This window comes from Delphinus delphis, chromosome 6, assembly GCF_949987515.2.
Source record: "Delphinus delphis chromosome 6, mDelDel1.2, whole genome shotgun sequence".
NCBI lineage: Eukaryota > Metazoa > Chordata > Mammalia > Artiodactyla > Delphinidae > Delphinus > Delphinus delphis.
Window position 1 is genome coordinate 849,526 of NC_082688.1, and position 26,199 is coordinate 875,724.

Below are 26,199 nucleotides of genomic sequence, written 5' to 3' on the forward strand. Positions count from 1 at the left end.
TTGTTGTTGTTTTTTTGTTTTTTTGTTTTCTTGTGGTACACGGGCCTCTCACTGCTGTGGCCTCTCCCGTTGTGGAGCACAGGCTCCGGACGCGCAGGCTCAGCGGCCATGGCTCATGGGCCCAGCCGCTCTGCGGCACGTGGGATCTTCCCGGACCAGGGCACGAACCCGCGTCCCCTGCATTGGCAGGTGGACTCTCAACCACTGCGCCACCAGGGAAGCCCCAAGTAAAGGTTTTTAAAGACAGGGTGAGGGAGGAGGGTTGTGGGGTGTGTGATCAGCTCGTGGACACTTTTTTCTTTTAATAACTTTACTGATTTTTTAAAAAGTATTTATTTTTGGCCACGTTGGGTCTTCATCGCTGCGTGCGGTCTTCCTCTAGCTGCGGCGAGCGGGGGCTACTCCTTGATGCAGTGCTCGGGCTTCTCGTTGCAGTGGCTCATCTTTGTTGCGGAGCATGGGCTGTAGGCACGTGGGCTCAGTAGTTGTGGCGCACGGGCTCAGTAGTTGTGGCACACGGGCTTAGATGCTCCGTGGCACGTGGGATCTTCCCGGACCAGGTCTCGAACCCGTGTCCCCTGCATCAGCAGGAGGGTTCTTAACCACTGCGCCGCGAGGGAAGTTTGGACATTCTCTGATGGGTTGGTGGTGAGGTTATTGGGAATCAGCATCATCAACCTTCTGGTTCCAACTGGTCTGGGGTCTACATGCTGGAGGGACGGAATACAGTTAGCTTCTTCCACCTGGTGGGGTTTTCAGTATCTGCAACACAGCTCAAGAACATGGCTCAGAATATTATCTATAGCCCTTGAGGAGGAACTAAAGGTCCTTGGCTTTGTTTAATGGCTAAACTATTGTTTTTTGGTATTGTTTGTTTTTCTTTCTTCTGCATTTTCTCACTTCTCTGATTAAAGGTACTCTTGGAACTCGGGGAAGGCCTGGGAGACTAAAGGTTTTCTACAGACAAGAGGCAGGTGGAGGACATGGTGGGGGGGAGGGGCTGTTCTGGGAAGGCCCCCATAGTGTCCTGCTCGTGTACAGATTCAGTCTCCAGAGGAAGACCAGAATTTTCTTTAAGGACAACCTGAAGTCGACTAGAATAGCTGTGAACACGTTTGTCAGATCGTTGCCTGCCAGCCTGAATTTTGTTCCCATCAACAAGCTTAGGAAAAGCTTTTGAAATGTTCAGTAAAGATCTCCAGCAAGTCCCCATGCCTGTCAAGAGTCAGGGTCTGTTTTTCCAAATCCCTTCCAGATTCCCACTTGGTTTCATTCAGTATGGGGCCTGACCTTCACTAATAAGCCTGTGGACTAACTGATACATATCTGAGAAGCCAGGCTGACAAGTTTGAATCACTAATGTTAAATTCTTCAGCAAACCTATGGGTTTCTCAGTTACTTTCAGAAGATCTTTGGATTTTCTGAATCCAATTGTTAGCCATCTATGGATGGCTAACAATTCAACTTTACTTAGTTCGGGGAACATAAAACACTAGGGATTTAGCATTTGGACCCCCAGAAGGTTTAACTTTAATAAGTTCAGGGGAGGGGGAAGTGGGCAGAGGTTTTGAGAAAAAGGGGAGTCTCAGCAGGAGGGTTAAGAGGAGGGGGTGGGAGGCCCAGAGGAGGTGGGGATGGCAGGGGGTGAAGGGAAGGCGGGGCTGGGGGCACAAGGAGGGGAGGGGAAAGGCCTCAGAAGCCACTTCGTGTTCTTTCAAGTGTTTGCTCGCCTCCATTAGTTAGGTTACAAGTAGTATTTTGTAAAGAGGCAATTTTAGAGTCCTGGGTATGTTTGGAAGCCTCAGGGTACAAATGAAAATAAGCATCCCAGAAATTCCCTGGCAATCCGGTGGTTAGGGCTCTGTGCTTCCACTGCAGGGGCCACGGGTTCAATCTCTGGGCTGAGGAACTAAGATCCCACAGGCTGGAAAAAAAAAATCCCACTCAGTCTGTTTAGTTTCAGAGCCATGGCTTTCTGAGTTGATTCTCAGACAAACAAGTTTGGGGAAAACCAAAGTTCCCCACAATGGCCACTAGTGTTCTGAATTATTTCTGGTTAAGGGACCATAGTTTTTTTTTTTCTTGCGGTACGCGGGCCTCTCACTGCTGTGGCCTCTCCCTTTGTGGAGCACAGGCTCCGGATGCGCAGGCTCAGCGGCCATGGCTCACGGGCCCAGCCGCTCCACGGCACGTGGGATCTTCCCGGACCGGGGCACGAACCCGTGTCCCCTGCATCGGCAGGCGGACTCTCAACCACTGCGCCACCAGGGAAGCCCGGGACCATAGTTTTTAAACATGAAGCCAGCTGAGGTTCCTGAAGAGGGGCCGCACTTAGGGCATCGAGATGACTGGGATCGCATCTCTCAGAGGATTTCCCGAGAGCAAAAGAGAAAATCCTAAATGACGTGACCCCAAAGAAGTGTTACGAAAATTCCAGCACAGGCTGGGCGGACACACCTCGTGTCTCCTTGTTTTCCAATAAGGAGAACAAACAAGTATTCAGCAAAAGGACAGAGCCTTCCCCAAAAGCCAAAAAACAGAACAGATGGATCCCAGATAAAGCCAGAGAGCTCAACCAGGAGGGCCTGAATACCAGAGACTGGCCAAGGGCATCGGGTGGCAGGGCCGTCAGCCCCCAGGCTTCTCCTTCAGACCGCACTTCTGGACACCAAGTCATGTCTACTTTACAAGTAAAGCAGCTATTAGCTCTTTTACCAGCAAGATGAGTTTATCTGGGAATAGCAGAGGAATTAGAATTCAGGACGTGCAAACCACGGCTAACCACAGGCAAGTGCGGAGAAGAAAGCACAGGACCATTACTTTGCGGAGAAAAAGGGGACGTTTCACTTGTGGGAAAGTCCATGGGAGGAAACAGAGTTCAGGGTGGTGACAAGTCTCCTTGGCTGGGCTGTTGCCTTCCTCCTGTCCAGGGATGAGTGGGGGGCCCAGGGGCAAGCAAGCTCCCCCTTCAGGCCTCCCTCAGCTCAGGGCCCCTCCCTGGTGTTTTCCAGGCCCCAACTGCCCACTCCCTCCATGGGGAGCCCACTGCTTCCTGCCTTCTCAGCTCTGACATTTCTGGGCCTCAGGAGGGCTCCCCAGCACGTGCACCTACTGCTCAGCTCCTAGGCTTGTCTGAACCCGTTCCAGAAAGATCTTCCTCCCTCCTGCCCCTTCCCTTCTAGGGGTCGTCCCTGGGGTCTCCTCGGGTCTTCTCCCACACACAGCTCTGCTGGCAGTTCCAGCGATGTCCTCACGCACCCCTCCCTGCAGTGAGTTACCAGGGAAACGCTGGCATCTGGAGGATGCATGTGCAGGAGGGCGAGTCACAGGCTGTCAAACCTGAGGGCGCAGGAGCCTCCGCCCCCCGAGACCTGGTTCAAAGGGCATGTTCTGGGCCCGCCCCCAGGGTGCCAGCCCCACTAGGTCACCTCGGGCTCCCCTGAGACCCTGGGAAAGAGCTAGACGGAGCATGGGGCAGATCCCTGGGTGGTCCAGAGCGGGGTCAGCACAGCCTGTGGGCTCTTGTCCCCTCAGGGCCCAGCCGGCTGCAGCCCCTGGATGGACGCGGCCCTGGGAACAGTCGGTGTTGCTCCCACACGTGTTGGTCAGAAACTGCAGTCAGCAGGCCGGGCGGCATCATAGCACCTCGTGTTTATTGGGAATCCCCACATTCTGTGGAAAATCGAGGGTCTGCCGTCTTTCAACTCAATTGCTTCACTAGCAGCCGTCTGGGTTAGAGATGGTGGGGGCGTGTGGCCCTCAAGGGAGCAGGAGGGAGGCCCTTGTGGCGAAGGGACCCACCGACCGTGCTGCCCCCGAGTGCTAGGTGGGCACAGGGGAGCCTCACCTGTGAGAAAGGGCTCAGCACAAGCAGGGTCTCCTGGTCACGGTGTCCTAGTATCACGGAAGATGCAAACATTGCAGGAAACCCAGTGCAGGATACCCCGGACCCCTCTGTGCTGTGTGAAACTTCCCGTGGAAATAAAAAGGGTTTTCAAAAGCGAGCTGCTTCAACAGTTTACCCCACTAACTGTACTTGTGTAGAAAAAAAGTTGCCGGGTGCCCCGGTGTGGCAGTTAGGAGCCCCTGGGCCGCGGCGGGAGCCTCAACCTCGGCCTCCCCCTTGGCGACCCTCCGCTGCCCCAGGCCCTCTGCTCGCCTGTGGAGCAGCGGGGAGAAGGAAACTAAGGCACAAGGTTCGATTCTGAGGCTTGAAAAACATGGCAGCGCCTGGATGGATGCAAAGTCGTCCTGTGGGCCTTGGGCGTGGCCCTGACCCCGCCGGCACACCCGGGTCGGGAGGCGTGGACGCAGCCACCGTCCACTCCAAGTCGCTAGAGGGATCACCGCCTCTGAACCCACCGCCGGACAGCATCCTTCCCGGGGGAAAGCACTGCTGCGCGTGGACTGTGGAGCGGCGAGGGGGCGGCCGGCGTCGGCTGGGCAGGCTGCGTTTTATGATGCGCTCCACGTCAGCAGGAAGAGGCCGGTGCCGCCTGCTGCTCTCCAGATGGGACATCGGGCACTGGCACCCAGAGCAGCCACGCCAGGGGCAAGAGACCAGAGCCAGCTGGTTTCTCCCTGCCTCGGCCAGGCTGCCGGGGTGCAGCAAGGGGGCCACGGCCCCAGAGAGCAGGGGCGGAGTGTGAGCCCCGGGATCCGTCAGCAGCTGCCAGCAGGCTGAGCGGGGACGGCGCTCCCCTCCTGGTGAAACTCCAGACTTCAGCCACCACGGGAGCCCCCAGCACCGGCATCAGTCCCACTGGTTCCTGGGGGCTGAGGCCTCGGGCGGAACTCGAGAGAACTCAGTGCCAGGCGTGCAGGCCAAGCTTCCGGAGAGCCATCCGGACCTGCTGTCGGTCTCAGCCGGGCGGGGAAGGGGGCTGGGCCGCGGCCCCTAGGTTTAGCTGCCAGGGAGGGAGGGGCAGCCGCTTCCAACTTGTCGCCCTGTGAGGGGAGGACACTGTCCTCATCTCTGCAGAGAAGCGCGGGGCGGTTGCTGCTTCTCACCGTGCGGCTTCGCCTGGGGCCGGGGAGCCACCATGCCGTCCTGCCCCGTCCTGTCCCGTCAGGCCTCAGCTCAGGCCGGAGCGGCTATACTCCCTCGGGCTCCCATCAGCCTCCTCTGAGCCCCACTGCGCAAGGTCCTGAGTCCCTCTGCCTGCGGCCTGGACCCCACAGCAGAAGCAAAGCCAGAGAGGCCGAGTGCGCCCACAGCAGGCCTGCGGTCACGGGCCCAGGGGAGCGGGAGGCGGGACAGTTCCCACCCTCTGTGGTCCATGTTCTCAGTCAGAAACTCAGAGCAGCCTGCTTTCCTCCTTGGAGCCCAGGCCGGGGCTGCTTCCTCAGCCTTGGGGACCCTGGGGCCGGCAGGTCTAGGAGGGAGTCAGGCCTGCAGTGTCCTGGCCGTGTCCACGTCCAGGATGAGTGGGGACCCGAACTCCCGGCCTCGCAGGTACACCTCCAGTCCCTGGAAACAAGCAGGTCATGATGCCCAGGTATCCAGCCCCTGGGCTCCGGGTGAGATGCCAAGTCAGCCTGGAGTCAGCGAGGGGCAGGGGAGAGAGGCTTCTAGAAACAAGGATTGGATGTCCTGAGACCTCAGGTCAGGGCAAGCCGTCCCCCAGTGCAGGCCAGAACTTTCCAGAGAAAGGGGAGACAGGTCTCCTGCCCCAGCGACGTTCCCACCGGCCCAAACCCCAGGCTCCGATGAACCTGGCTTGTCCTCCCTGACCCCTCGAGGCCTCTCGACACCTCACCGCAGCCCACGTCTCGGAAAGTCCTCTGCAACTAAGGGGCCGCTTACCCCGCTCGTCGACTGAGGCAGAGCTGTGACTTCCCACCAAGCTCCCAACCCGCCCCCGTCCTCTGACCACACAAGCCCGACCCCAGAAGAGCCCCAGATGGGCCTGGCGGCTCTCACCTCTCCGGAGTATGACACCAAGGGCGAGATCTCGCAGATGGCTGGAGGCTCTCCACTGCCGGGTGGGCTGGGGGGTGCACTTGTCAGCATCTGCTCGGGGGTGCGTACCCCAGGGCCCTCCCCTGCCCTCCCACACTGGCTGGCCCAGTCCCCACCCAGCCGAGCTGTCCACCACACCTGCCGCCCTCCTCGCGGACAGCTGGGCCCCGGGCACCGACCCCACCCGAGCAGCAGGCTCTGACTTAGGCTGGAAAACCCTCCTCGCCCCTCGCAGGCATCTCACACAGAGCCCGGGCAACCAGACTTAGGGGGCGGCCGCTGACAATCACAGAAGGAGACACCTAAGGTCTTATTCTTTCTGCACCCTGAAAAATGACCTGGTGCCGCTTTCTGGATGTCACGCCTGGGTCTTGGCTTCAGAGCTTCTGATGAGCAGGGAAGGCGTGACCCCCATGTCCCCTGGGGCTCTGAGCAGAGCTTGAGGGCCGGGGGCCGGGCACATAGCCATCTGCCTTCGGTGTGGGGCCGGGGCGGAAGTGCCCACCCCAGCTCAGACCACAGCACAGCCAGCAGGGCCCTGGGGCTGGGGCTTGGGCCACGACACCCTGACATCCCATCCTTCGGGTCGCACCCTGCAGCCCACGCTCACCTGGGCTGCTCGGGGAGCCGGGCCCCGTGTGCGTCTAGGAAGTGGGCTCCCGCCTGCAGGGCCCACCGGTGGTGCTGAGCGAGCAGGGCCCGCCGTGCCGTGGAGGGGTTGTCTCTCTCAGCCGAGTCAGCGTTCTTCAGAGGGGAGAACTCCTCCCCCCGCAGCACTTGGAAGGCCACGAAGTTCCTGGGAGGGCGGGGACGACAGCTGGGGACCCAACCTCCCAGCCCAGACGCCCTGGTCCTGGGCAGGTGAAGGCCAGGCCGGGCAACAAGGACTACGTGGGGGTCTGGTCTGCAGGCAGCAGGCTGGGGAGGGCCCCGCAGGCACCGCGTGAGTCTTTGTTCCTGAGATTCCGGAGCTGCCCTTAGTCCTCCCTTCCCTCCCCTTCCCACCAACCCCACCCCAGAACCTGGGACCCCAGGGTGAGGGCCACATACCCTGGGAGTCCCCAGCAACCTCGCCTGGAAACAGCTTCCTAGCTCCCGGCCAGGGGCAGGTGGAGGGCTCAGGAGAGAACATGGGTGCCCCCCAAAGTCCACAACCCCAAGGGCTCCAACTGCCCCAGACGCTCCCTGTGCTCCCACCCCAGGGGCTGCTTCTTCTGGCCTTCTTGCCCTGAGACCCGCCTGCAGCCCCCCAGCTCCCCCCTGCAAAAGGGCACTCCCACTGTGAAGCCCCCAGCCTCCACTTCCCTGCCTGGCTGGGCCTCAGAACCACCACCAAGTCAGGGAAGGGAAGGAGGAAGAAATGAATGACTTCTCCACTAACTTGGCAAACGGGAGCACATCAAACACGAACTTCTCCATCTTTATCCCGTTGGGCTCGAGTGGCTTTACTGGATTCCCTTGGTCATCCACGTAGGGGACCTTCTTCACAGCCACGTGTGGCTTCAGCAAGGGCTCGAACTCCCTGGGGGACAGGAGGCCAAGGGGAGGAAAGACACAGCTCAGACAGGACATCTTGAAGCCCCAGCCCACCTCCCCCATGCCCGGCCAGCCGGGGCAGGTGGACAGATGGACACAGCAGGCACAGGGCGGTGGGGGCTGAGCCCTGTCTCTGGAGGGCCAGGCATCCTCAGGCACCCCGGCCTGAGAGCTGGGCACCATCGGCCACATCCCTGCCCAAGCCACGGGGTGGACGTGGTGCCTACGGGCAACGGCCCCCTCCCGGGAGCAGGGCCACGCCCACTCGGCCACAGCCTTGTACCAGATACTGGAGCGCTCTGCTGCCTCCAGCTTGTCTGAGCGCAAGACCCTTTCCGTACCGCACCCCACAGCCCCACCCAGCTCAGGTCTGCCCCCAGTCCCTGTGGCCCGGCTGGCCGCCCTGCACACCTGGTGGCCATCTGGAGGAAGTCTCGCGTGAAGAAGTGGTTGCAGATGTTGCCCGCGTTGTAGAGCAGGCCCCCTCCGGGCGCACGCAGCCGGGCCGTCTCGGGGCTGATCTCGCTGTACTCCACCACCTGCGGGACGCCGTCTACCTGGCACACCACACCCACCGGCTCCTCGGGGGACGCCTTTTCCACCACCTGCGGCCGCCACGAGCGGACGGGCGGGGACAGCTGACTGGGTCGGGCCTGGCGTGCGGGGGAGGAAGGGGCGGGGCCAGGGCCTGGGAGGAGGGCGGGGCGCGGAGGGCAGGGCGGGGCGCGGAGGGCAGGGCGGGGCGCGGAGGGCGGGCGGAAAGGAGAGGCGAGGGCGACGCGAGGGGGCGGCAGGCTCACCTTGGCTCCACAGTCGGCACCCCGCAGCACGCAGAAGCCGATGAAGACCGGGTCGGCCAGTCGCACCAGGATGTTGTCCACACAGTACACGTGCACAAACTCTACTCCGCGCCGCTCCATGTCCTCTAAGACCTGGTGGTCCGCCAGCGCGCAGTACAGGCCCCCGTTGCCATCTGCAGAGGGAGAAAGCAAAGAGTCTTGGAAGGGCTCCTGCCGGCCTCAGCCAGCTAGTTGAGGGCGCGCTAGAGGCAGGCGAGGGCCCCCGGGGCTGGGCCTTGTGCCTGAGGCCGCTGTCTGTCGCCATCCAAGTAGCCCTGCGGCTGTTCCACGTGACAGGTGGGAATCAGGGCCCAGAGAGGGAAGGCCACTGGCTCAGGACCATGCGGCCTCTGTCCCCGGCCTCCTGACCCCCAGCCAGCTCCACGTGGTAGGCCTGGCGGACCCTCCCTGCCGCAGGGATGGGGGGTGTACCTGGCGCCATGGCAACCTTGTCTTTCTGCTCCAGGATGGCCCTGCCATCGAAGGTCACAGCAGGCAGCATGCGCTGTTCAAACATGACCACGTTGTTGGGGTCCAAGTGGAAGAAGTCATGCTCCTTGAAGAACTTGGCTGTGGGCCCCAGAGTGAACTCACTGGTCATGATGTACCTGCAAGGGGAGGCAAGCCTGAGCCAGGCTTTTGGAGGGCCTGGCCCCTCCGGTAGACGGGCTGACATCAGGGTGCAGCCTTAGGGCAGCGGTCAGGCCTCCGCCTGGGTGGGTGTTGGGCTCTGTCCGGGGCTGTGCTGGGGTTGGGGTTCAAGTCTTGGTGTAGAACAGGGCTAGGGCTACACGGGGCGGATCACTCTGGGGCCAGGGTAACGCAGGAGGGCACACCAGGGCACGGTGCAGCGGGTCCCATAGCGCTCGCCAGCCAGCTGCTCCACCCGCCGAATCCGTTCTGCCTGCAGCTGATACAGGGTCTTCTGGCTGGGCAGCCCCACCTGATACATGCCCTTGGGGTAGGTCACGCCCAGGCGAGTGCCCTGCCCACCAGCCAGCAGCAGCACAGCCACCTTGTTCAGGGCGATCTGGTGGAAACCTGGGGGCATGGGGCGCCATGAGGGGATGCCTGGAACCCGTCACACAACCACCCTTTCGTTTTAGAGCAAACCAAACTTGTGCCTGGGACGGTGAGACGTCTGATAGTCGCAGAACAGAACGATCCAGATAGCATTCTGATTTGGGCCTGGGCCTCACCCAAACCTAACCCTGCCCCGGCCCCGCCGAGGCACTGACCATATCCTCCGGGGTTCACTCCCAACATAGGTCCTCCAGAGGAAACACCAGGTGGGCCTGGCCGGAGTTGTCCAGCAGGGGCCTTGGGCAGGCTCCCCTGCAGGAGCGACTGCCTCCCCTCCAGGCCAAGAGGCAAAGGGCGCAGCTGCGCCGGCGCTGGTGTGAAAAGGAGCGTGTGCAAGTGTCTTATGGGTCCCCTGCTGTCAATACGTGGGCTGGGCAGCTGGCCATCCAGGCGTGCCCAGCACAGAACACTCTCCCCAGGGAGTGCGGCCTAGGGGCGGCTGCCAGCATGGCAGCGTTCGGGGGCTCCAAACCCCAGCCCCGAGCTGGTGCGTGTGAGAGCGTCGATTTCACGAAGGAGGCAAACTGAACTCCAAGTACCCCCTCCCCTGTCGCCCCGCTCTGTGGGCGAGGCCGCCTTCCGGAGGCTGGGGCGCCCGCCGCCTGGACCTCCGCCCCGCCTACCTTCCTCCTCCCAGAGCCGCCGCGTCTGGGGGGCGACCCCGCTCGCGCAGCCTACGCGCTCGGGAGGCAGGGGCCGCAGGCGCGCGGCCAGGTCAGGCGCGGGGGCCGGAGGGCGCGCGCAGGCGGCGGCCGCGCGCCGGCAGTGCTCGCGCAGCGCCTCGGGCTCCAGGAGCTCCAATTGGGCCAGCAGCGCGGCACGCGGGCCCGGCGCCAGCTCGGCGCAGAAGCGCAGGAGGTGCTCCTGGCCGGCGCGCTGCAGCCGGGCGCGCACGTCCAGCTCCGAGGCCATGTCGCCGCCGCCGTCGGCCGCGCTGGCACTCGTGACCCGCGCTCTCGGACCAGCGTCACGGGACTCGGCGGGCGGTGCCGACCCCAGCTGGGCGGGCCCGGGGCGCCCCGCCTTGACCCCGCCCAGGCCCAGCGCGGCCGGGTCGCGGACCCCCGCCCGCCCCGCCTCTTTTCGGCCCCGATCCCGCCCCGGTCCCGCCCCCGATCCTCCCCGCCTCTCTTCGGCCCCGGAGGCCACGCCGAGCCCCGCCCCTGCCCACGGAGGCGCAGGAGGACTGACTTCAGTTCTAATTCACCAACCTGCCCACAGCCCTGGGGGGCGGGGCACCCGAGGGAGAGGCTAGGGTCTGTCCCTGCCCGTGGACCTGTTTGCATTTACCAAGACGCCTGGCGCCGGGGACAACAGTCCGGGGCTCAGTGAAGAGGCCAGCCGACTCACGGCTGGGCTGGGGAGGACAGAGCCAGATCACCAGCAGGGCTGGGTGCCACCCAGCAGGGCCACCCTGCCTCCTTGGGGGCTCCCTTCTTCACATCCTCCCTCCTTCCCCTTGCCACGTGACCGGAACCGCGCAGGAGCTGCCCCTCACCCTGCCTTGTTACTTAGCTATCTGGTTTTAAACATCTTGCTGTTTACAAACTCCCTTGTGAAAAATATGAAAGAGTAGCTTCAGCCACTTGAAGACAAAACTTTCTTTTAGAAATGAGTTTTATTAAGTCTGAAAATAATACATGCCCATGGTTAAAACAAGTTCAAATGGTGCTTTAGGACCCAAAATGAAAAGTAAGATCTCCCCCAGCCTGTCCCAGGGAACCTGTGTTAAGGCCCTTGCCTCTCCTGGCAGGCAGGTTCTGCCCATAGAGCCCCACCCCTTCCACTACCCTTTCTGGGTTAGGACGTGGCGCTTCACAGCCTCCTGGGGGCCCACTGTACCTTCTCCTGGACCTGAAAGAAGTCAGCCTGCCTCAGGGCCTTTACACCTGAATGGCTCGTCCTCAGAAAGTCACGTGACTTTCTGCCCCACTTTGCCAGATCTCGCCTCACAAGTCACAGTTGGAGAGACCTTCCCATCCTCTTCTGTTCCTTCGTGCCTTTCTACATTCTTCCCTGCCTGACTTCCCGATGAGAAGTAAACCCCATGAGAGCTGGATGCTGTCTGGTTCACTGCTCTGTCTCTCACTTTAATTTTTTTTTTGCGGTACGCGGGCCTCTCACCGTTGTGTCCTCTCCCATCGCGGAGCACAGGCTCTGGACGTGCAGGCTCAGTGGCCATGGCTCACGGGCCCAGCCGCTCCGTAGCATGTGGGATCCTCCCGGACCGGGCCACGAACCCGTGTCCCCTGCATCGGCAGGCGGACTCTCAACCACTGAGCCACTAGGGAAGCCCTGTCCCTCACTTTAGATCCACGCCCAGCACACAGTGGACACTCAGTCAGTGTTTGTTAACGGAACGAACGTGTTGGACCCCAAGCCTAGCACAGTGACTGGGCCACACAACTGGTCGAGAGCGCGTGCTGAATGAGTGGATGGCCTGCTCCTGTAGCCTGTGGCAGAGAAGGGTGGCCCGGGGCAGATGCTGGAGCTGGACGTGAAAGGCAGGGAAGCAGGGAGCAGAGCAGGCTCCACACCCCAGGCCAGAGTCCACCCAGCTCTTACTGCCCCCGCACACGTGCCTTGGAAGGCAGGTGTCAGAACATCAACTTGGGGTCCATCTTGGTCAGGGTAACCCCTAAATCCCACCTCAAGGCGTGGGTGAAAGTGAGATCAGCAGGGTTGGGACGATCGGGGCTGGGAAGCCAGAGGCCCCTGCAGGGCCAAGAGCGCGGGAGCTGACCCACCCGGGCAGCCGGGGCGCAAACACGCGGGAGAAGCAAGGAGGCAGGGGCGGGCGACAGCTTCCCGGACCCCTGCCAAGGGCACGCTTGTGGCCGTGAAGTCACCTTTCCTTTGGACTAGGGCCTAGTCCAAAGGGTTCGGGGGAGCAGGACCCCAAGGCCAACAAGAGTTCCTGGTTGTCACTGTGGGAGTGGAGGCCAGAGAGCCCTGGGGTCCGCTCCAGACTGGAGGCAGGTGCCTGTCCCTCCTCCCACACCCCGTGCTAGCTGGGGACAGAGGGGCCCAGGGCCCCTGCCCACTCCAGGGAGCTCCAGGCTGGCACAGTGAAAGGTACAACTGAGGTGGCTACCTCAAAAAGTTTAAGGGCCGCAGAGCACCTGCCTTGCCTGGGGCTCTAGGAAACTGCCCCAGGTGACAGCAAATCTGAAAGCTGCCGCTGGGAAAGTGGGCCAGGCTGGAAAGCAGCTTGGAAGGAGGAAATAATCAGACTTCAGGATAGGAAGGACACGGGGGCCACGTCTTAATCCCACGCCCAGAGCTGCCACTGATTCCAATTGCCTCCATGGCTTCCTCCAGTGCCTAGCCCGGGGCCACGGAAAGCCCACAGACCAAGGGCCAGCGGGGGCCACCTTCCCCACAGCCCTAGATGCCCTGAGAGGCCTTTGCTTCCTCAACACAGTGGGCGCAGGCTCACAAGGGCCCTAGTCTCGTCTGGGTCCCGCTGGCCACGTGGCCCTGAGAGGCAGCAGTACCACTCGCTGTCCGCTGGCCGCCGGCCGCCGGCCTCCACACCCGCACTGACCCCCATAGAGCTGTCCCCAGGCCTCCCCCTCGCACAGGCCTCGCCCTGGCTTGGCATCCCACACAAAGATGCTCTTTCTGCTGCGACCTCCAGGGTGGTTTCCACGGAGCACCACTGAGGACCAGGCCCTGCTTCCAGAGAGCACAGGGCTGAGCCAGGAGCAAACAGGAAGGGTGTTCCTGGTAGGAAAGCCAGCAAGTGCAAAGGCCCAGAGGTGAGGGAATGCTGGTACCCTAAGGATGGGGGAGTGGGGGGGGGGTGTTGCTGGAAGCAGAGAAGGAGGGGGGAGATGAACTGTAGGACAAATGGCTTGAATGCCCCCTGGGACTTCGGCTGGTCCTGACACTTTGGGAAGACAGGGACGGACCAGTCTCCATGGGGTGACTCCAGGCTCACGGCTTTCTAGGTAACCCCCAGATTCCTTACCACAAAAGAGTCCTCACTTTGAGGGGTAACCCCAGGGGAGAAATGGACCCAGGACACTCCCTGGCCAGGGCAGCTGCCCCTACAGCCTGAGACACAGAGCAGTGCCTGGGGCCCAAGGACACAGAGACCCAGGTAGGCAGGCCAGCCAGAGGGTGGAGCCGAGCCCTGTGCCAGCAGCCTGTCTGGAGGAGGTGTTTGGCGACTCTTTGCTGTTTTACCCCTGAAGGCGGACAGTCTGCTTCTGAAGCAGCAGGTAACACATGTGCAGTGTTCAGTGGCAAGGCGCCAGCTGCATGTGGAAAACTGTCAGGGGAGGGGAGGGAGCAGGGCAGGGTCTGAGGACAGGCTGTGGTGAAGGCAGGGGTCCCAGGGGGTACGTCCCTGGTTTGGGGGAGGGGTTCCACCGGTTGGTCCTGAGATGGCCTCCCAGAGCTGGACTGCAGGCTAAGCCCTGTCCCCTCCCAGACTGCCCAGATGGAGTGACCACATCCTGGCTAGAAATGAAGCCAGAGGCCGTGGTGGCGGCGGTACACACGGCTGCCTAGCTGGCCTGAGGAGGCCATGAGAGCCCTAGGAGCAGCTGGAGGAAGTGACCAGCCAGAGTAAGGGGCCGGAGCAGAGGACCTTGCGAGCAGACGGGAATCTGGGGACACGGGAAACGTGGCTTTGTCCTGCAGCCGACAGGAAAGGCCAGGCTATCCCCAGGGGCCAGAGGAAAAGCTAGCAGCCGTGGGGACAGAGAGGCCTCTGTGAGGGGAAGCGCCCAGCTGGCTGGAGCCCACAATCCTCTTGGGGCCCGCCTGGCGCAAGAGAAAGGAGCCCCAGGGTTGCGCCGGGGGACCCTCAGCGAAGAGCGCCCAGGGGAGCTAGAGGGGGAAGGTGGGTGTCAGGAGGGCTGTGCTCCCCATCCATATCCCAGGAGGCCACCTGGGGACAGGTTTTCTGCAGGGCGCCTGGCCCCGCCCTTGGGAGGTGGATTGGGCGGCCAAACCCCGCAAGGGCGGAACCGCGGCGGGAGGGCTGGTGTGGTGGGGGTTGGGAAGTATAAGGGGGCCGCTCAGGGGTCCCTCCCCCACCCGCGAGGTCGGGAGGGAGGCAGAGTTGGGGGACCCAGCCCTCTACTGGCCGGGGGCCTCCGCGCGAGGCTCCGACCCCTCCGCTCGAAAATCAAACCGGGCTGCCGGCCTCTCAGCCAATCGGAGAGGAGATGGGTCAGCCTCGGCCAATGGCCGCCGCGAATGCTAATGAGCGCTGACAACGCGAGGAAGCCCATTCAAAAAGTCGCAGCTATTGTCGCGACGGGTTGCGTGCCGCCGGGCCCGCCGTCGGGGCGCGCGGGGACGGACTCTGGGCCACGCGGGGACCAGCCCGGGGCAGGACGAGGACCGAGGCGTGCCGGCGGGCGCCCATGGCCGGAGCCGCAATGGCCGAGCCCGGCCGCGGGCCGCCTTCCGCGCCCGCGCCCGGCACGGAGGGTCTGCCGCGCGCCTTCTTGCAGAGCCTGCGCACCCTCTTCGACATCCTGGACGACCGGCGGCGCGGCATCGTGCACCTGCGCGAGATCGAGTCCCGCTGGCAGGGCGCCGACGCTCGCGAGCTGCCCCGCGGCGTACTCGAGGGCCTGCGCCAGGTGGCCCCGGCCAGCGGCTACCTGACCTTCGAGCGCTTCGTGGCCGGCCTGCGCACCTCACTGCTGAGCGCCGACGGCGGCACGCGGGCCCCGGCGCGCGCCCCGGCCCGAGGAGGCTGCCCGGCGCGGCCCGGGGGGCAGCCGCCGCCGCCGCAGCGCCTGGTGTTCGCGCCGGCCGACGAGCCGCGGACGGTCCTGGAGAGGAAGCCCCTGCCCCTGGGCGCGCGCCCCCCGCCGGCCGGCCCGGGTGGCGCGGCCCGGAGCCTAGAGAAGCTGTGCAGCCCGGCGGAGGCGGCGCCCGGCCCGGAGGAGCCCGAACGGCCCCAGGGCGCGGCGCTGGAGCGGAGCCCGAACACGGACGCTGGTGAGTGCGGGGCGGACCTCGGCCCCGCCTCGTAGCTCCCCTCGCCGGCGCACCGAAGAGGTGCTGCCCGAGCATCTCCCAGCGGGGGGACAAGAGCGGACAGCTCTTCATCGGCTTCTGAGCCTGGTACACACCTGGCGGCCCGGAGGGGAAGAAACCTCGTCCCCATGCCGGTGTGCTCAGGGACCCGGGCCAAGGGGCTGGTGGGTGACTCAGCAACCCCCACCAGGAACCCACTCTGTACCAAATCCTAGCGGGGCACCGGGGAACCTGTCCAGTATGAGGGGGCTCTCCACCTCCAGTAACTGCCCACACCTGGGGACACCTGGACCCTTGGGCTCACCTGGTGACTTAGGCAGAGGCAGTTCTCACTGGTGTAGAGCGAGGACCCCCAGACTGTGAAGGGCCCTTGCTGCCTTCTTGAGTCCCTCTCAGTCTGACGGCTCCGCCAAGGGGCCTGGGCGCGCGGCCCCGCTCTGAGGCCGGGGCAGGCAGGAGCTGCCAGAGGTGGTGCAGGAGGACCTGGCGTAGCTGCCGGGAAAAGGCAGAGGGGTGGGTGGTCTCCAGCCCAGTTTTCCAGGCCTGGAGCCGTGGCACCTCTGACACCTGGGAGGGACCGACCACAGCCCCTGGGGATGGCCTGGCGTCCGGTCCACTTGGCAGGGACAGGAGATGGCTGAATGGTCCCCTGTTTGTCCCCCAGAGTCTGCCCTGGGAACAAGACCTGCTTTATGGCTGTGGGCGGGGGCTGGGCCCCTCGGCCCATTCAGCCTGTGCAGGTGCAGGCCTTCCACCCGGGCAGCTGCCAGCCCTTTCTGTGCTGCCCACCGCTCTGCCAGCTTCGCTGGACCCCCCCGCCCAGGCTTGGACATATTCCCCAGCCCAAGACTGCCAGTTGGAGCTGCGGCGACCCCCTAGCCTCCCTGGTGAGCTAATCCAGCAGCCCACCCGAGGCTGAGGCTCCCGCACGCAGGCGCCTCGCTGCCCGGCCTCCCCGTCCCCGAGGTGTGTGTAGGGGAGTGGGCTTCTGCGTGTGCCTGGCCTGAGTCCAGGGCTGGCGCAATCCACGCGGCTGCACAGCTGGAAATCAGCCGTGGGTTTGGGGTTTGGCGGCCTCAGTCCTGTCGTCCCCCCCGGCTTTGCCCTGGTGCCCTGTGTGACGTGGGGTCCCTCACTGCAGCCCTCTGAGGTCCAGGTCCGGGGTCGGGCAGCTGGCTGCTGCCCGCCACGGGGCAGGGTTCACATCCGTGTCCCTCTCTCGGCTTCAGGCCAGGGCTCTCGCTGTCACCTTTTGCAGGCAGAGGCCCAGCCAGGGCGTGTGGCACACTCTTTGGGCGCCAAACCTTGAGCTCCAAGAGCCCCCAGCACCCCGGGAGGAGAAAGGCCTCCATGCGCACAGCTTCCCAAGCCCTCTCAGAGGCCCAGGTCCCGCTTCCTGTTCCCTCTCGGAGCTCAGAGTGCACAGCAGGCCGGCCTGGGCTCCATAAGTACCCGCTGCTCTATCAGGCCCAGACACAGGTGCTGATGCCTCTGCCTGCTGCTCAGCCGCTGGGCGTCCAGCGTGCCGTCCTCTGGGGGTCCCGGGGCTGCCCTGCAGACCTGACAGTGCAGACGAGCCCAGGTGTTCCGGGGTGTCCTGTCCCCCTTCCCCCGCGGTGCCTTCTCTGCTTGCCGGGCAGCCCGGCAGGTTGGAACGTGAACTCGGCCTGCCTGGAGCCTGTCTGCCAGGGCTGGCTGGTGGCCTGCGTGGCCACCTGGTGCCAGTCCTCTGGGCGTGCCCCGAGCAGGCATACCTGTGCCCCCTTCTTGCACCACCCGCCCAGCACTGTGCGGGGCAGGGCACAGGGCTAGGGAGCCAGTGGAGGGTGCCCTCCTCACCCGCACCCCACTCCTGCCCTCCTGGGCAGCCCTGCACATACGCCCCCATCCCCCAGGGAAGCCTGCTGGCCCTCCAGGAGGCTCTCCCAGGGAAGTACCTGGCTTTCCAGCCCCCAGCCGACTGCAGCTGGCCACATTTGCTGTAGGAGTTGCCTGCTGAGGGCACGGCTGGTGCACACACGCAGGGAGCTAACTTTATGCTGCTGTCACCTTCCCGGGAGAAGTCAGGTCTCTGCCACCCATGCCCCACGTTTCTCCTGCGTGAACTCCAGTCACCCTGAAAGGGCCTGGGTGGGCAAGGAGACAGGAGTGGACTCCAGAGGCCGCCTCGCTGTCTCCTACCTAGCAGCCTTTGAGCCCCTGAGGTGCGGGCCCTGGGTGTGCACAGATGAGCCAGAGGAAACCCCTGCCCTCAGGGAGCTCACACCTGAGGCGTGTGTGTGGGGTGTGTGCAAACATGCAGCCTCAGCGGCCACACGGCTGTCCCCAAGGCGGGTGTGAGGGGAGCTTGTGGAGGTCGAGTGGGGCCCAGACCCCAGCCTGGCACCGGCAGGGTGCGGAGGTTCTGAATTGCTGAGGAATCCCGAGGCATGCAGGCCGGCACACCTGGCTCTGCATGGCTGGGTTTTGTTGGCAGGGGGTCCGGGATGGGCCTTTGCGGGGCTGGGGGAGTCAAGCTTGACTTGGCAGGCCTGGAAGTGAGCCAGGCCCTCGCCTCTGCTGCAGATGCAGTGGCCTGCAGGGCCCGGGAGCTGGGCGTGGGGGACGCCCGGTGGGGCCCCCGTGCCCGAGGGGAACGTCGGAGACACACCATCACCAACGGTGTGGACTGCGACCTGGTGAGTAAGGGCCCGGGGGGCTCTGGGGGGCTCTCCATCTTGCCTGGCTTTGGCCTTGGCCCCCAGACGTGGCCTGCTGGACCACCCCTCTGCCCGGGAGGGGACAGCTGGTTTCGGGTTCTGGGGGATTCTGTGGCAGGAACGTCGGCAGTTCTAAACCTCTCTCCCCATCCTGCTTTGAATCCCCTTGCGGGCCGGCCCGCGGCCAGGTCAGGAAGTCCTTTAGGGGGAACGTTTGGCCCCCTCCTCAGCACTGCGCTGGCCCCTGCCTGCTTCCCTGCTATGGTAGGCCGGCCCAGCAGCCGGGGGCTACCACTCACCGTGAAGAGAGGGGAAGGTTCCCCTGGGGAGGGCTGCGTGGAGGGCCTGAGGAAGGCCAGGGCCCCCCGGAGGAGGAGGCGGGCTGTGCTTCCCAGCGCAGGAGGGCTCACGCGAGTACGGGTGTGCGCACACGGGCCGGTGGGCCCGTTCCTGTGCGGGCTGGGTGAGTTGCGGACATAGACAGGTGCAGGCGGCACCCGCTATTACGCCCGTTGGCATGGCGCGTGCCCGTGTGTCGCAGCTGAAGCAGATGAAGGAGCTGGAACAGGAGCAGGAGGTGCTACTGCAGGGCTTGGAGATGATGGCACGGGGCCGGGAGTGGTACCAGCAGCAGCTGCAGCGCGTGCAGGAGCGCCAGCGCCGCCTGGGCCAAAGCAGGGCCAGTGCCGTGAGTGATGCTGTCCAGGGCTAGGCTGCCCCCCAGCCCCAGGCAGAGTGGCCCTCGCCCAACACACACAGTGATCACCCACCCAAACCCGGGCACCCCCAGCTGGGCACAGTGGCTGTCCCTCCACCTAGAATGCTGGGCCACGCCCCCCCCCGTGATATTCCCCACCTGCTGCGACACCCCTGGGCTCCCTCAGCTCAGAGCAGTGACTTCCCCCCACCCGTGGGGACCCCCCTCGAGGCATTGGGGCTGCCCCTGGCCGGCCTGCGCTCTGACCACCCCTCCCCCACTCTCCTCCCAGGGCTTCGGGGCTGAGGGGAGCCCCCGCCTGCTGGGGCAGCTGCTACCCAAGGTGCAGGAGGTGGCCCGATGCCTGGGGGAGCTGCTGGCCGCGGCCTGTGCCGGAAGGGTGAGTGCTCGCCAGACCAGCTCGGTGCCGCCCTCACCCTTGTCCTAGGGGCTGCGCCAGGGCTGCCAGGCCTGCCTGACCGTGCCCTCCTGTAGGCTCTGCCCTCGTCCTCCTCAGGGCCCCTGGGCCCCGCCCTGGCGCCCGCCTCGCCCGCGGTCCCCAGCTGGCAGCAGCAGACCGTCCTCATGCTGAAGGAGCAGAACCGGCTCCTCACCCAGGTGAGCTGCGGGCGGGGTGCGTGGCCCGGGGCCGGAGGCCGGGCAGGCCCTGACTGCCCTCCTGCCCGCCCAGGAGGTGACCGACAAGAGCGAGCGTATCACACAGCTGGAGCAGGAGAAGTCCGCCCTCATCAAGCAGCTGTTTGAGGCCCGTGCCCTCAGCCAGCAGGACGCTGGGCCCCTGGACTCCACCTTCATCTAGCCGGCCCCAGGCATGGACGAGGGGCCTCGCGGCCTGGCACTCAGCCCTGAGGCTGAAGGCGCCCTGGCCAGCCCGAGCACCGCCCTCCTTCCTCCCTTCCAGTCCGGGCTCCCCTAACCCCAGGATGTCCTGAGACCCCAGACATTGACTCCATCTTGGTCTTGGGGGCCTGACCTGGGGTGGGACTCCATCATGCCAACACACAGCCCGAAGCTGCTCCTGCCACTGTCAGTGGACAGTGGGGGACACCCCCTCGTGTTCACCAGATCTGGGCAGCCCTGGCAGCTGGTGTGTCTCCCCTCCCACCTGGGGTCTCCAGTGGAAGGCACTGATCACACTAGGCTGCGTTCCCAAGAGTGGCCAGCAGAGGGCGCCACATGCGCTGGTGACTGCGGCCTTGGAGGCCCCGCTGTGGTGTCTCAGATGGGGCCCGGAGTAGGGGAACCTGGGGCGGGCTGGGACACCTGCAGGTTCAGTGGGTGATTGGCCCCGGGGGTCCAAAGCGTCTTGCCCCGCTCAAGACTAGGCGGCTGTCCCTCAGTCAGGAGCAGATGGAGGGTGTCCTCTAAGAAGGGGGTTCTGCTTGTGTCCAGTTCCAGGGCAGCCCCGAGGGCATGGTGTTGGGGATTCACTGGATTCATGCCTGGGCCAAAGCTGGCCTGCTTGGTCCTCCCCACGGACCTTAGATGCTAAACAAACGGGCAGACCCAGGCCCCAAGCAGGGTTCAGCCTCCACATCCCCGGCCCCCAGCCCTGCCGGCCCGGGCTCTCCCGTTTCTGGGCTTTGCAAGTGCTCTTCCGTCCCTGGGAACACCCACTTCCTGCTTCACCTGACTGGCTCCTGCCCAGCCCTGCACCTTGGATATAGAGGGAACGAACCGGCAGAGGCTGAAACGGCAAAGGGGGTAGCCTTTGCCCTGAGGGTATCTGCTTTCCCCCTGAGGTCTTCGCGGAACTTGGAAGGCAGGACCAGAAGCCAGTGTCTGCCCCAGGGGTACTGCCCACAGAAGGCAGACCCTTCAGCCGCAGGGTGAGTGTGGAAGAAACCCGCGACTCAGGGAGAGGCCTCGTGGCGCTGGCTTTCCACGCAGGGTGGAAAATGCATCCTATTCATTTGCAGTCTGAAATCAGGCTGCCTGTGCGGCCCTAGAGACCCCAAGGGGAGAATTGTGAGTGGCCCCAGGTTGGCGGGGCCCAGGCGGCTGGTGGAAGCAAACGTCCTCGCTAGAGCAGCGAGTGTTTCTTAGCCACGCACGGGGGATGTCTGGGGCCGCGTTAAGTCTTGGGGGAGCTGTCTGTGCCCCGTAGGATGTTTAGCACCACCCCCGGCCTCTAGCCACTAGATGCCAGCAACACACACACACACTCAGTTGTGATGACCAAAATGTCTGGACATGGCCAGGGCCCGGGGGGCAAAGTTGCCCTTAGCTGAGCATCTCTGCTCTAGAGCAACGCAACTCCACCAGGCCTCAAGGATTTCCTACGGACCAAGTTCCAAGGAAAATGAGCATCTCCAGCTTAACAAAATTTTCACAAACACCACAAGGAAAGAATCTACCATGAGAGCCAGCAGAAACAGCAGATTCAGATATTCAATCATCAGAGAACACAAAATGGCTGTGTTTCGCACGCCTGCAGAAATAAAAGAGACCCCAGAAAATACGAACAGGGAATAGTCTTTATAGTTTCTTATTCTGTTAAAAAAAGTGTAATCTTTTCTTCTGTAAAGGTGACCGATAACATGAAAAAGAGTCTAATAGAACCAGGAATTTAAAATATATATAAAGATTTAAAACTCAAATGGACCTCAGATGGAAAATTTCAGCATAGCTGAAGGGAGACTTAGTGAATTGAAAGACAGAGCTTAGGAAATGGTCCAGAACACGGCCCAGGGAGACAGAGTTGAGAAATATGGACGAGAGGAGGGTCTTGAAAGATAAGGGGGAGAGGGCTGCTTGTCTGGTTGGATTTCCTGAGAGAGAGGCTAGGGAAGGAGGGACAATATATGAAGTTAAACTGGCTTAAATTTTTCCAGAATTGGCTAAAAATATCAATTCTCAGATCCAGGAATCCCAGTGGATCCCAGCCAGGATGAATAAAAAGAAATGACATTTTCTCTTAAAAGATTGCTAAAGACATTGAGGGAGACGTCTCTAACCTTTACTGTGGGGTTGGGGGCAGGTGTGGTTACTGGGGGAGGGGTGAAGAGACAGTTCAGGGAAAACCTCTCCTGGACAAGTTGAAAAGTGAATGGATACCTGAACCAAGCCTCAGATGATGAGTAAGACAGAGGCAAGGGAGCACATGGGTCATGCCAGGAATGGAGAGGTTTAGAAGAGGAAGAGTTCAGGAGGCGTAGAGCCAGGGCACGATGGGCTATGGATGGAGTTTGTACTTTTTCCTGAGCTCTGTTAGAGAGCTATGGAAGGATTTTAGTTGGGGGTTGCATATGTGTGTTTTATGTAGCTTATAGATGTTTGTTATAGAAAAAAATAGAAAATAAAAATAAACAGAAAAAAAAATTGTTAAAGAATCCAGAAACAGAAAAACAATTTGCTGCAAAAGAGCTGCCACAGTGGCATCAGAGGCCAGAGAGAGCGAAATGCCGTCAGTGGCTGAGATGCTATACGTAATTATTAACCTAGAGGCCCACGTCCCGAGAAACTGTCTTTTGAGGGTGAGGGCAAACTAAAAACATGTCCGTACAAAGTTGAGAGTTTACCACCAACAGCACTTGACTAAAGGAAATTCCAGAGAAGGATTTCAGAGAGAAGGTACAATTCAAGAAGGAATCGTAGACCGGGGTGAGTCAGTTATCTGTGGCTGCAGAACGAGGCAACTTAAAACTTAGTGGCTTAAGGCAACATATTTTCTTGCCGTTTCTGTGGGTTAGGAGCTGGGTGGCTCTGGCCTGGAATCGTGTGAGGCTGCGGTGAAGATGATCTGCCGGGGCTGCAGTCTCCCCTGATGCCGACTGACAGGCAGGACCCACTTCCAAGACAGCACATCCACACGGCTGTCGGCAAAACATCGCCGTTTCTTGTCTCCGTTGTAACAATAATTAATGATGATGATTGGTGGGAGAGCAGGACAGGACCCAAATAATGTCAGTAATGCCATAAAAATGGGGAGGAGTGATTGGAGAGAAACAATTCTGAAGTATAATTGTTCAGGGACTTGCCTGGTGCTCTAGTGGCTAAGACTCTGCGCTCCCAATGCAGGGCGCCCAGGTTTGATTCCTGATCAGGGAGCTAGATCCCACATGCATGCCGCAACTAAAGAGCCCGCCTGCCGCAACTAAGACCCAGCGCAACCTAATTAATTAATAGTAAATTTTAAAAAGTCATCAAGTGTTAAAATAATAAAGTATAATTGATCATAAGGAAGGAAAAGATATTAACTTTATATTTTATTTTATTAAATATGTATGTTACAATAACTGGGAGAACCAGATAAAATAACTGCTATTCGGTGTATACCTTCCAAAGAAGGGAGGGACAGTGAAATGGGGGAGAAAAGGGAAAAGAAGTTCAACTCTACAAGAAAAAATAAAAAAATCAGAAAACACATAATAAGGGACTTCCCTGGTGGCGCAGTGGTTAAGAATCCACCTGCCAATGCAGGGGACACAGGTTTGAGCCCTGGTCCGGGAAGATCCCACATGCCGCGGAACAACTAAGCCTGTGCGCCACAACTGCTGAGCCTGAGCTCTAGAGCCCACGAGCCACAACTACTGAGCCTGCGTGCTGCAACTACTGAAGCCCGCCCGCCTAGAGCCTGTGCTCTGCAACAAGAGAAGCCACCACAATGAAAAGCCCGCGCACTGCAAGGAAGAGTAGTCCCCGCTGGCCGCAACTAGAGAAAGCCCGTGCGCAGCAAGAGGAACCAACGCAGCCAAAAATAAATAAATATAAATAAATTTTTTAAAAAAGAGAACACATAATAAGATTGGATATGTTAGTAATCACAATATATGTGAATGGATTAAACTCTCTAGTGAAAGAGTCATCAGATTGGATTTTTAGAAATTCAGATATAAGCTGTTTTAAGAGACACACCTGAAGTATGACACCAAAAAACAAAAGCTCAGGTAGTTGCATTAATATAAAACAAAATAGATTTTAAGGCAAGAAACATTAGTAGTGTTGAAGAGAGTAACTATCTAATAATAAAATGTTTAATTTACCAGGAAGGTATAGCAACCCTAAAATTGTAATCACCCAATACCAAAATATAAATCACAAAGATATGCAGACATTTCACCAAGGGGGACATACAGATGGCGTATAAGCATGTGAAAAAATGTTCAATGTCATTAGCCATTAGAAAAATGTAAATTAAAACTACAGTGAGGGCTTCCCTGGTGGCGCAGCGGTTGAGAGTCCGCCTGCCGATGCAGGGGACGCGGGTCCGTGCCCCGGTCCGGGAAGATCCCACATGCCGCGGAGCGGCTGGGCCCGTGGGCCATGGCCGCTGAGCCTGTGCGTCCCGAGCCTGTGCTCCTCAACGGGAGAGGCCACAGCAGTGAGAGGCCCGCGTACCGCAAAACAAAACAAAACAAAACAAAACAAAAAAACTACAGTGAGAATGGCTACGCCCCAATCAGAGTGGCCAACGTGAAACGCTGGTAACACTGCAGGTGAGTATGGGGAGACGACACTGGCTCACCCACACATTATTGATGGGAATGTTGAATGATGCAACCACTCTGGAAAATAATTTGGCAATTCCTTTTAAAACTAAAATTGAGGGGCTTCCCTGGTGGCGCAGTGGTTAAGAATCCGCCTGCTAATGCAGGGGACATGGGTTTGAGCCCTGGTCCGGGAAGATGCCACATGCCGCGGAGCAACTAAGCCCGCGTGCCACAACTACTGAGCCCGAGTGTCACAACTACTGAGGCCTGTGCGCCTAGAGCCCGTGCTCCACAATAAGAGAAGCCACCCAATGAGAAGCCCGTGCACCGCAAGGAAGAGTAACCCCCGCGTGCCGCAACTAGAGAAAGCCCGCACGCAGTAATGAAGACCCAACGCAGCCAAAAATAAATAAATTTATTTTTAAAAACCAATAAAATAACATAAAATTGACTCACCACATATGATGGTTAACTTCACGTGTCAGCTTCGCTAGGATAGGGTGCCCAACCCTTTGGTCAAACACAGAATTTGCCGTGAAGGTATGTTTTCGATACGACTGACGTTTACACCAGTGGGCTTTGAGTAAAGCAGATTGTTCCCCATAGTGTGGGTAGGCCTCGTCCACTCAGTTGAAGGCCTTAAGAGAAAAGACCAAGAAACCCCGAAAGGAAGGATGTCGGCTTGCAGACTGCTTTTGCGCTCAAGACTGCTGCATCCAGTCTTTCCTGGGTTCCAACCTGCTGACCTGCTTTGCAGACTTCAGACTTGCCAGCTCCTACAACCGCATGAGCCAATTCCTTAAAATAAATCTGTTTCTCTCCCTCTCTCCTCCCTGCCACCCCCATATATATATTCCTGTCGGTTCTCTTTCCTTTCTCTGGAGCACCCTAACACATCATACACACAGCGATTGCATTCTTGGGCATTTATCCCAGAGAAACGAAGACTTATTTTCACGCAGGAACATGTACATGATTGTTCATAGCAACTTCACTGGTAGTAGCTCCCAACCAGACACTGCTCAAATGTCCTTCCTTCTGTGGGTGACTGTTTGAAGAAACTATGGTCCATCCACACCACGGGATACAAATCGGCAATGAAAAGGAAGGAACTATTGATAACACAGCAACATGAATGCACCTCAGGGAAATTATGCTGGGTGGTGAAAGCCAATCTCAAAAGGATACATTGTGTGTGACCCATGCATGTACCAACCGGGAGATAACATGATTATGGAGATGGAGGGTGTGGGTTGGCTGAAGGGCGGTGTGAGGGGTCTCGTGGGGATGGGTCAATTGAATTTCTTGGTTGCCGTGGTGGTCCCATAAGGCTACACGTGTGGTAAAATTGCAGAGAGCTACACACACAAATGAGTCAAGTAAAACCAGTGAGAGAGAAGTACGCTCCTTAGGTTGTACCCATGTCAATTTCTTGGTTTTGCTATTGTACGATATGTTAAAAAAATCTATCTATCTATCTATCTATACGGCAAGACTTATCAGAACTATAAAGAAAAATTGACAGACTCACCATCACAGTGAGAAATTTTAACATATATCTCTTGATAATTGATAGGATATAGTAGATTCGAACATTATTGGTAATGTTGATCTAATGGACAAATCCAGACCGAGACACTCACTCATTGGAGAATTCTTCTCAAGCACACAGAGAGCATCTATAACTACTCATGACCACATGCTGGGCCCAAAAGGCAATGCAACAAATATCGAAAGATTGCTCTCATGCAGACTACATGATGCAACCACGATGCAGGTACCTTAGAAAACAGCCCAGACTTTTGGATATTAAAGCACACACACTTTCCCCCCAAAAACAAAACCAAAAGAAACAACAAAAAAAAAAGGGGAGGAAAAAAAGAAAAAATACACAAAAAATAAAAAACAGGAAAAAATAAATTTA

General features: G+C 60.1%; 2 protein-coding genes across 3 annotated transcripts; one reads left to right on the forward strand and one right to left on the reverse strand.

The window, feature by feature from the left end:
• Positions 1–3,536: 3,536 nt before the first annotated feature.
• Positions 3,537–10,364, reverse strand: UAP1L1 (UDP-N-acetylglucosamine pyrophosphorylase 1 like 1). The gene is made up of 9 exons (XM_060013727.2): positions 10,044–10,364; positions 9,174–9,378; positions 8,770–8,945; positions 8,299–8,471; positions 7,910–8,103; positions 7,344–7,484; positions 6,573–6,758; positions 5,924–5,990; positions 3,537–5,470 (listed from the first exon to the last, which is right to left on the reverse strand). The coding sequence occupies exons 1-9, from the start codon at positions 10,330–10,332 to the stop codon at positions 5,387–5,389; spliced, it is 1,515 nt and encodes a 504-aa protein (XP_059869710.1). The 5' UTR covers positions 10,333–10,364; the 3' UTR covers positions 3,537–5,386.
• Positions 10,365–14,673: 4,309 nt separating this feature from the next.
• Positions 14,674–21,307, forward strand: SAPCD2 (suppressor APC domain containing 2). Of its 2 annotated transcripts, XM_060013234.1 has the most exons (6): positions 14,674–15,387; positions 17,992–18,104; positions 18,667–18,813; positions 19,115–19,222; positions 19,318–19,440; positions 19,514–21,307. In XM_060013234.1, the coding sequence occupies exons 1-6, from the start codon at positions 14,802–14,804 to the stop codon at positions 19,640–19,642; spliced, it is 1,206 nt and encodes a 401-aa protein (XP_059869217.1). In that variant the 5' UTR covers positions 14,674–14,801; the 3' UTR covers positions 19,643–21,307. The 2 variants fall into 2 exon arrangements, with proteins under 2 accessions (XP_059869217.1, XP_059869216.1); XM_060013233.1 differs by having other exon boundaries at positions 19,318–21,307.
• The last annotated feature ends 4,892 nt before the right edge of the window (positions 21,308–26,199 follow it).

Excerpts from the sequence above, each read along its gene's own strand:
- UAP1L1 (XM_060013727.2), bottom strand. The coding sequence starts at position 10,332 with ATGGCCTCGGAGCTGGACGTGCGCGCCCGGCTGCAGCGCGCCGGCCAG. Across the intron at positions 8,104-8,298 it reads GTGCCGACTGTGGAGCCAAG|GTGGTGGAAAAGGCGTCCCC; the intron begins GTGAGCCTGCCG and ends TGGCGGCCGCAG. Across the intron at positions 5,471-5,923 it reads TGGTGTCATACTCCGGAGAG|GGACTGGAGGTGTACCTGCG; the intron begins GTGAGAGCCGCC and ends GCTTGTTTCCAG.
- SAPCD2 (XM_060013233.1), top strand. The coding sequence starts at position 14,802 with ATGGCCGGAGCCGCAATGGCCGAGCCCGGCCGCGGGCCGCCTTCCGCG. Across the intron at positions 15,388-17,991 it reads GAGCCCGAACACGGACGCTG|ATGCAGTGGCCTGCAGGGCC; the intron begins GTGAGTGCGGGG and ends CCTCTGCTGCAG. Across the intron at positions 18,105-18,666 it reads ACGGTGTGGACTGCGACCTG|CTGAAGCAGATGAAGGAGCT; the intron begins GTGAGTAAGGGC and ends CGTGTGTCGCAG.